General features: G+C 41.5%; 1 protein-coding gene across 1 annotated transcript; it reads left to right on the forward strand.

Annotated features, from left to right (window-relative positions):
* Positions 1 to 1,467: 1,467 nt before the first annotated feature.
* On the forward strand, positions 1,468 to 2,268 carry LOC308079006 (inhibitor of growth protein 4-like; the record flags this gene model as incomplete). Its single annotated transcript, XM_080420345.1, has 1 exon — positions 1,468 to 2,268. The coding sequence occupies one exon, from the start codon at positions 1,468 to 1,470 to the stop codon at positions 2,266 to 2,268; it is 801 nt and encodes a 266-aa protein (XP_080276471.1).
* Between the last annotated feature and the right edge of the window lie 7,901 nt (positions 2,269 to 10,169).

The following is a 10,169-nucleotide window of genomic DNA, read 5'->3' on the forward strand; positions in this document are numbered from 1 at the left end:
TGTTTTACTGTAACACCAGTGATTCTCAACCTATTGAATTTCAAGGACCCCCCCCATTAGACACATTATAGGCCATGCAGGGCTCCTCCTGAAACTGTTTGATACAATCGTTATCTCTGGGACCACAATCCTCAGCGTTCATTTAAAGGAGCACTACACCCATAACTCAGCCTTATCTTCAAGGTATTTGATCCTTCACTAATGCTCATTGCTCGCTCTGCGTCTCATTGGAGGGGCTAGGGACATTTCAGAAACATACCTACCAATTACATCATCGATGATGATCATCATCTATGATGATCATCATCCCCTATGAAGGGGATTCCATAAGAAACGACAGCCTTCTTTCTCTTCCTGGAAAGTTAAAGGGGTGGTGCCATGGTGTTGTACTTTTTCTGTTTTTCATGTGTCTATGAGGTTGATAGAACTTTGTTAAGCCCCCTGGTGGTGTTTTTATGGTGTTTTATGTCTTCTCTGACTATTTTGAGTTTCTACCTGGAGGCTGAAACCTTGAGGGTCAAACGTGCCAATAGAGAAACAGCGCTTTAGTGACATAGTAAAAACATACCCTCCCCCTCATTATCATAACACAACAGGTGTGGGCATGAGGAGGAGGAGGGACTAGGACAGGTGGGTGGTGCTAAGGTGGTGGAGGAGGTGCTAAGGTGAGAACCAGGTATACTTAATGAACTGGAGGCGTGTCCACATAAAACATAATTTTAACAATTTCTGTACACTTTTTTGAAAAAAATCTTCCCGTTAGTATAACCATAATACCTGATGATTATGTTTTAGGGGGGGGGGATCACTGAAAATCACGGCACCCCGTCTTTAACATGTTGAAATAGAGGCCATCGTTCTTGCATCCATAAAAAATAAAAACAACTTTGAAACCTTGTTTGAAACATGAGGCAACGCGTCGATCCAGCTTGTTGAGGTTCTGTACCCATGCATTGCCCAGGTTCCTTATTAAGGGATATAGTTCACCCCCAAAATGATTTTTTTCCTATCAATTACTCACCCCACGGAGACTTGAATTCATGAAGATTTTTTTAGTTTTTGTTGCATTCCTAGGCCAATAATTTGATGACCTGCGGCAGCTCCGGTAGGAGAATCAAAGTGTCAACCTCCCTCCCCTTCTCCACCCTCTCTCTCTCTCACTGATCGAACTCATGGTCTTCACGATGCATTGATCATCTTGTTTAGGTTCTCTCTCCCCTCCCTCTCCCTCTCTCCATCTCTTTCTTGCTGATCGAGCTCTGGTCTGACATCACACACACAACACAAACCGATTTGCGCTGATGTCAGGCATGTCCATATATGTGCTGAGGCATGTCCACATCTGGGCATAATCCGGGGGCTCTGACACCCCGTAACCTTGGAGGATTTCTGGACAACGTATCATACTGAATGACAGCACAACATAAGGTTCTAGTTGTGTTGTTAGTTTGTTTTTAATTTTCCACAATGGCGGCGGGAACGTATTTGGAGTATTATTTACACAGCATAGAGAATATGCCGTTCGAACTGCGACGAGACTTGAATCTGATCAGGGACCTGGATCAGCACACGGAGGATCTGAAGTGCCAGATAGACACCCTGGTTAAAGAGTTCACGTCCAACGCTTGGACACTGTCCTCGGAGCGGAAAGTCTCCATACTCAGGCAGATTCAGCAGTCCTACAGCAAATGCAAGGAGTTTGGAGACGATAAAGTACGCCTGGCCACACAGACCTATGAGATGGTCGACAAGCACATCAAGCGTCTGGACACAGACGTGGCCCGGTTTGAGGCTGACCTGAAGGAGAAGCAGAATGAGGGCCGCATCGACTATGATTCCTCGTCCAGTAAGGGAATAAAAGGTGGCTTCAGGCAGAAGGAGAGGAAGGTGGCTAAAACCAAGCCTAAAGTGAAGAGTTCAGATGCAGGTGGCTGCAGCCCCAAGAGCAGACGGAAGAAGGTCAAACTCCTTCAACCAGGAGAGATCGACAACATCCCAACTGCCGACTTTGGGAACGTGCACCTCTCTAATGTTCTGGAAATGCCGGTGGACCCCAATGAGCCCACCTTCTGTCTGTGTCACCAGGTCTCCTATGGCGAGATGATAGGCTGTGACAATGCCGCTTGTTCCATTGAATGGTTCCATTTTGCCTGCGTGGGCCTGGTGACCACACCAAGAGGCAGATGGTATTGTCCACAATGCTCTCAAGACAGAAAGAGGAGAAAGTCACCTGGATACCTGAAACTACATGGGTGGTCACCAATCTGAAAATATTATTTTCTACAAGTTTCAACTATTTTGTTTTCTTATCTTTTGGTTTACATATTTTGATTGCATTGCTTTGATTTATTGTGTGAAGGAGACAGATGCTTACTAATATTAAATATTTACGTATATTAAATATTGATTGTTTGGTTGACATTTTGTGTTACTTTTGTGCTTTCATTATGAGTTTGTAATTTTTGACAGAGCCATGAGGCTTTGTCGGTCTGTCCCTCTTTTCCTCCCGGTCAACGTTTTTCCTCCCGGTCAACGTTTGTCCTCCCGGTTCAACGTTTTTCCTCCCGGTCTGACCCTCTTTTCCTCCCTGTCCCTCTTTTTGATTGGCCAAGCTTAGCGTGACGTAGTGCTCTGATCTTCAGATTTCAACCACTAGGGGTCTGGCAGTGCTCCGAGGAGCACTTTTTCTAGTTTATTCTACATTTCATTGCCCCTCGTACTGCTCACCCCCTCCCCTCTCTGAGCGGCCCAAATTGAGAGACTGTTCCCACCTGGGCATTCCAGCTGCAGAGACTTTTAAGAGGCTATGCACGTGACATCATCGTACCCGGAAGTTATGAGGGAACGCCTACTGAGTGGCAAAAAAACAACTTTCTGGCCTTGACAGCCCATACATCCAAACAGATAAGTCCTTTCTGATTGTATTAAACAACGTTAACTCATGTCCAACTCCAATGCTCCATGCTGCTCAATGTTTTGCCACTCAGTCTAGATGAAGGGGCTGTGTGCATACTCGCTATTGAAGGAGTTTTGTTATTGGTCAGGTTGCTGGATAGCAGGTGGTGTGGTAGCAGGTTGATGCATTTCAGTGGCCCCCAAACGTGATAATTTCAAGCCCCCACGTTTTGGTGTGCATTAGGCCTCGGATCCCCAAAACCTACAACGTTATGGTAGGAGTTATGGGGTTCCATTTGTAACCTTTCAAGACTGGCCCCATTATAACTAACCCTATCCCTAACATCACACTAACCTAATGGTCGGAATAATGGGATGTCGGAATTATGAATGGACCCCCAAAGTTGCAGACCTGTAAGAGTCCATTTGGTTCCTAACTATCAGCCCTCTAACTTCGAACCACTGACATTTCATTTTGGCAACAAAACCCAACAAATGTCTGTAGCTGAAACATTGGTACAAGTGAGATGGGATGGAGGATTGTGTTTTCCATTATTTCAATACAGCTTCTACCTCAAAAAAAGATTTTCGTATTCTGAATTCCCACACTTAACTAAAACCAAGATGAGAGAACATATTACTCCAGTTCGAGCTTCACTACACTGGCTCCCGGTTGTTTTTAGGATTGATTTTAAAAGTATTTTACTAGTTTATAAAGCTCTAAATGGTCTGGCACCTTCCTACCTCTATGACTGCCTAGAGGGATATGTTCCAAACCGGCGTCTCAGGTCTTCAAGTGCTGACCTGCTCGAGGTGCCTACAATGACATATAAAAAACACGGAGAAGCAGCATTCTGCTTCTACGGTCCGACAGCGTGGAATAAACTCCCATTACACCTAAGACAGAGAGCCTCTGTGGATAGCTTTAAAGCACAGCTCAAGACCTACTTCTTCACTCTTGCTTTTAGCTGATTTTTTGGTTGATTTTTAAATCTCTGTTGTTACCCACGTCTTCACTGTATTGCCTGATTCACTGCCTTTTGCTATTATTTTAATGTTGTTTTATGCTTTTGCTCTTCTTTTTTTTCTTTATTGTTAAATTGGTTGTAACTGTAATTGTATTCTTGCTCTGTAAAGCACTTTGAGCTGCATTTCATGTCATGAAAGGTGCTATACAAATAAAGTTTATTATTATTATTATTAAAAGTAAGATAATGTTTTGTGTAAAAAAACTAGTTTGCAGGGGCCCCCTGCTGGCTCATGCACTGGCCATTTAAATGGGATACACACACACACCAAATCCCCTCCCAGGGGTCCTCAGCAATACACATACCATGTTTGAAGTCGATCGGTCGGACGGTTCTTGATATGCGGGGGAAGGTTACACAGACAGAGATTTAGTGTAGGTCATTGAACTTATTAAGACCGGGAATGTATCTGTGTCATTTTAAGATTTCTTTGGCTATTCAAAAATAGCAGATCTACAAGCTCATAGACCCCCAGAAGCAAAGATTTGAGTTAAAAATGCTTTTTCAAAAAGTATAAGATTTGCACAAATGTTCGAAGATTTTTCTAAAAATAGCAGATCTACAAGCTCATAGTGCGGCACTCGGTGCTATGAGCTTGTAGATCTGCAATGTTTGAATAGCCAAAGTATAGAATAATGGTTCAAGCCAACTGGACAGATGGAGGCAGAGCTCCCTTCTGATTTGCAGCAGCTATTCACACGCACACCACATGGTGTCAGCATTGAGCAATGTGCCCATTCAGAGAGCATTTTGACCTTCTCCAACCAAGTGGTTCTCTAACCCTTTCATGTCAAGGACCCCCAAAATCAGTGGTGGAAAGTAACTAAAACATTTACTCAAGTACTGTACTTAAGTACAGTTTTGAGGTATTTTTACTTTACTGGAGTATTTCCAATTTTCAGTACTTTTACTTCTACTCCACTACATCTCAGAGGTAAATAGGTATTGTACTTTTACTCCATTACAATTATTTGAAAACTTTAGTTACTAGTTACTTTGCAGATGTAAATTATTACATTATAAAACATACATTAAACCACAATTACTATTTTATACCTAGGCTATTTGAAAATAGCCGATCTACAAGCTCACAACGCGTCGCAGCGCGACGCGTTGTGAGCTTGTAGATCGGCTATTTTCAAATATTTTGTACTTTTACTTTTGGTACTTTAAGTACATTTTGATACCAATACTTTTGTACTTTTACTCAAGTACATTTTTAATTCTGGCCTTTTACTTGTAACAGAGTATTTTTATATTGCAGTATTGGTACTTTTACTTAAGTAAAATATTTGAGTACTTTTTCCACCACTGCCCAAAATGATATGTATTTGGCTCCCCCCCCCCCCACCACCTAAAAAATATTTTGTGCCAGGGATTTTTCAAAAATAGCAGATCTACAAGCTCATAGTGCGGCACTCTGTGCCACGTGTTGAGCTTGCTATGAGCAAATCACTGCTTGTAATTGATAGGAAATAAGATTTTTTTGGGGTGAACTATCCCTTTAAGTAAATCAATTACAGTAGGCTATACCACACACTGTATTAAGAATTTAAGAGCAAAAATTAGGGTGTGTGATGACCATGCATGGGTGTGAACCCAGGATCCATCACACCACACAGCTTCACTGTGTGAGATTTTCAATCTTTGATCCACAAATGGGCTTTCAAAACACTCTGCCACAGCATGTTGTCATAATAACATTGTGTTCTCTTTGATGTTTTTGCAAACTTCTCTTCAAGTTGAAAAGTGAAGTGGAACTTAACAGGTTTAGGGGCCGGTATTAGAGGTTAATGTCAGGAATTGACCCTGCGGTCCTTATCTAGCGGACCATACCATTGCACCACAGTACCTTTGGACACCAGAGTTTTCCAGTGATGGAAAAAGTACTCTTTTAAAAACGTTTTACTCAAGTAAAAGTATCAATACTGCAATGTAGAAATAGAAATACTCTGTTAAAAGTAAAATTACTTGAGTAAAAGTACAAAAGTATTGGTATCAAAATGTACTTAAAGTACCAAAAGTAGAAAGTACTCATAATGCAGAATGTCCCATTTCACAACTTTTCAAATGTATAAAACATATACAAATCTTTTGAAAATAGCAGATCTACAAGCTCACAATGCGTCGCATCGCGAGGCATTGTTTTCCCTAGCACTTCTGAAATGTTCCTTAGGCTTGGCCCACAACACACATGGTCCAGCATATGACTTTGGAAGGTCTGGAAATCAAACCAGGAACGTCTACACTCAAAGACAGAGGACCACCAGACCACTAGTACTGATGTGTTACTCAAAAGGATGTTGGTTTTCAAACAGGCTGCACTTTGCAGTTACTATATGCGCCTTTGACCACTGAATTTCCCCCACTGGACGGATAAAGGTCTATCTATCAATCTAATACTCCAATACACACCTGAGCACATACGAGATGAAAACAGACTTTGTTTGACTTTGAGTACAAGATAGTCAAAGACACTGAATAGCCAAAGTATAACATAATGCCAAAAGTATACAGTATCTTGAGTACAAGATACTGTATACCAAGCAGTGCCACATCTTTACGTACATCCTCACCAACCAAGCCAATAATTATACGACATAAGAAGTAGTTCTGGAACTATCCGTTCACCCAAAAGATAACTTGTTTTCTATCGATTACTCATCCCATGGAGACTTGAATTCATGGATAATGTTTAGTTTTTGTCTCATTCCTAAGACAATAATTTCATGACGAGCAGTGGGTTCCTGTAGGGGACACAAAGGAGACTCTGTGTCCTCTACCGGACCCAGACTTGGGTGAGAGACAGAGAAACATTTTATATAACATGTATACAATGTTATACATTGTATCACATTGTATAACATTGTGATACAATGTTATGTTGTATCACAAAGGAGACCCTTTGTGTCTCCTACCGGAACCCACTGCTCGTCATCAAATTATTGGCTTAGGAATGCGACAAAAACTAAAAGAATGTATTAAAAAAACTCGATGGGGTGAGTAATCGATAGAAAAAAAGTCATTTTGGGGGTGAACTATCCCTTTAACTCTTGCAGCATTGTCTGTGAGAACAAGGATTAGTCCACATTGTCTCACATTTGAACTCAACCCAGTGTAACAGTTATATCTGGTATCTGTCCTTATCTGTTTCCATTCCTACCTCCAGACACGCCCCTCATATAGAAACTGCATTCCATGGCGTGATGTCACACACACGGTGGCTCTTTTTGAAGACCGCTGGACACACACACACACACACACACACACACACACACACACACACACACACACACACACACACACACACACACACACACACACACACACACACACACACACACACACACACACACACACACACACACACACCACCTGGAATGAGGTCAAAGATCACAAGACATTCATAAAAAAAACTATACCAGAGAATGGAGGCCCTGCCTACTTGTGTATAAGCAAGTGAATTAATGGCAGTTCTATCACAGAGAGGTTTACTCATATCTCAGAGGACTAAAGCTGATGTAAAAGGTCCCAAAACATCGCATGGGGATGTGCTGTGAGCTTGTAGATCTGCTACTTTCACCACACACGAATTTCAGATGACCAATATTTTAAATGATCAATACATTATTAAGACCTGGAACCCATCTGTGTCACTTAAGATTTCTTTGGCTATTCAAAAATAGCAGATATACAAGCTCATATGAGCTTGTAGATCTGCTATTTTTTATGTAGATCTGCTATTTTTTCTTTTTTTTCTTGAAACATCTTTTTTAGATTTTTTTTCAAAAAATTGTTAGGATTACAAAACATTTTTAAGAATCGCCTCAGGCCTTAATGGGTTAAAATGATATTATCCACGCATCAATGCTAAGGAAAATAATTGAGAAAGAGCTATTTGTCAAATGTTTGTCTCTTTTCCATTCCTTACCTATTATGCCTTTTTATTCAGCACTAATGATTTAAAGGAATGGAGTGAACAAACGATATTGCTGAAGTTGTTTATGAATAGTGATGAAGGTGAACCCCTAGACATTGTATTGGGTTTTATCAGTCTGCTAAGCCATTGGCATCATTTTTGCTTCTGGAGGTCCCCGGCACATTATTCTTTTTTAAGATGATGGGGGTCCGCAGTCAAATACATATCATTCTGGGGGTCCTTGACAGGAAAAAGTTTGAGAACCACTGTGCTAACCTTTAATACAAAGGTTAAAAAAGCATGTGAACGTGGAAATGGGATGAATTGGAGGGGAACAGAGCATCATTTTGTTTCATGCTCTCTGATATCTCTGACCACCTGCTACACTGCTGACTCCAGCTTTAAAGCTGTGATCCGCAATGTTCTGCAAAGTATGCAGTATGTTAACCCATTAAGACCGGGAACGCATCTGTGTCATTTTTGGATTATTTTGGCTTTTCAAAAATAGCAAATCTACAAGCTCGTAGCGCGGCACAGAGTGCCGCGCTACGAGCTTGTAGATCTGCTATTTTTGAAAAATCTTGAACATTTGTGCAAATCTTTGAATATAATTATATACTTTTTAAAGCAAACACTTGTAACTCAAATCTTTGCTTCTGGGGGATTCTACAAAGGTCTTCTAAATCAGTTTTTCTGAAAAACTTATGTTGCTATATCACTGGTGCTCAAACTTTTTCATGTCAAGGACCACCCAAAAAATATTTAGTTCCAGGGACCCCCGTGAAGCAAAGATTTGAGTTAGAAATGTTTCCTTAAAAATATATATTCAAATATTTGCAAAAATGTTCAGGATTTTTTTTTAAAAAAGCAGATCTACAAGCTCATAGCACGGCACTTGGCGCCGTGCTATGAGCTTGTAGATCGGCCAATTTTTTTGGGGGGTCCCCAGTTCAAATATGATTATTTTGGGGGGTCCCCAGTTCACATATGATTATTTTGGGGGGGTCCCCAGTTCAAATATGATTATTTTAGGGGGGGTCCCCAGTTCAAATATGATTATTTTAGGGGGGGTCCCGAGTTCACATATGATTATTTTGGTGGGGTCCCCAGTTCAAATATGATTATTTTGGGGGGTCCCCAATTCAAATATGATTATTTTGGGGGGGTCCCCAGTTCAAATATGATTATTTTGGGGGGTCCCCAGTTCAAATATGATTATTTTGGGGGGGGTCCCGAGTTCACATATGATTATTTTGGTGGGGTCCCCAGTTCAAATATGATTATTTTGGGGGGTCCCCAATTCAAATATGATTATTTTGGGGGGGTCCCCAGTTCAAATATGATTATTTTGGTGGGGTCCCCAGTTCAAATATGATTATTTTGGGGGGTCCCCAATTCAAATATGATTATTTTGGGGGGGTCCCCAGTTCAAATATGATTATTTTGGGGGGTCCCCAGTTCAAATATGATTATTTTGGGGGGGGTCCCGAGTTCACATATGATTATTTTGGTGGGGTCCCCAGTTCAAATATGATTATTTTGGGGGGTCCCCAATTCAAATATGATTATTTTGGGGGGGTCCCCAGTTCAAATATGATTATTTTGGGGGGTCCCCAGTTCAAATATGATTATTTGGGGGGGTCCCCAGTTCAAATATGATTATTTTGGGGGGTCCCCAGTTCAAATATGATTATTTGGGGGGGGGGGGGTCCCCAGTTCAAATATGATTATTTTGGGGGGTCCCCAGTTCAAATATGATTATTTTGGGGGGGGGGGGGTCCCCAGTTCAAATATGGGGGGGGGGGGTCACGGCCTGAAAAGGTTGAGAACCACTGAGGTAGGACATAGTTTGACAAGTAGTACTGCCTGAAACTCATAAGCACACTATGCTCCCGAGTCCCACTGGAAAAGGATTATACCTCTCATCTGAGAGGTAGAAATGTTGTCTCTCTAATGCGGGAGACCATGGGTTCCAATCCTGGGTAAAAGTTACAGATTGCAGCTTTAACAGAAACATAAGGAACCAATCTTGTATTCACCTTATTCTTGGACCTTCTCCGGGCGGCGCCATTGCCCTTTTCTGCTGCTTCATTCAATATCTGTCCACTTCCTCCCCAGTCCTCCTCCAGGTGTAATGCAGGTAATCAGTGTGTTGCCAGATTTTGCAAGAGAAACAAGTGGCCAGGTCTATGAAAACAAGCCCCCAAAAAAGCGACTAGGCTAAGTTTTACCACTTTACATCAGCTATTTGAAAATAGCAGATCTACAAGTTAACAACGCGTCACATCGCGACATGTTGTGAGCTTGCAGATCTGCTATTTTCAAAA

This window comes from Gymnoscopelus braueri (genome assembly GCF_963280865.1).
Source record: "Gymnoscopelus braueri genome assembly, chromosome: 22".
NCBI classification, from domain to species: domain Eukaryota; kingdom Metazoa; phylum Chordata; class Actinopteri; order Myctophiformes; family Myctophidae; genus Gymnoscopelus; species Gymnoscopelus braueri.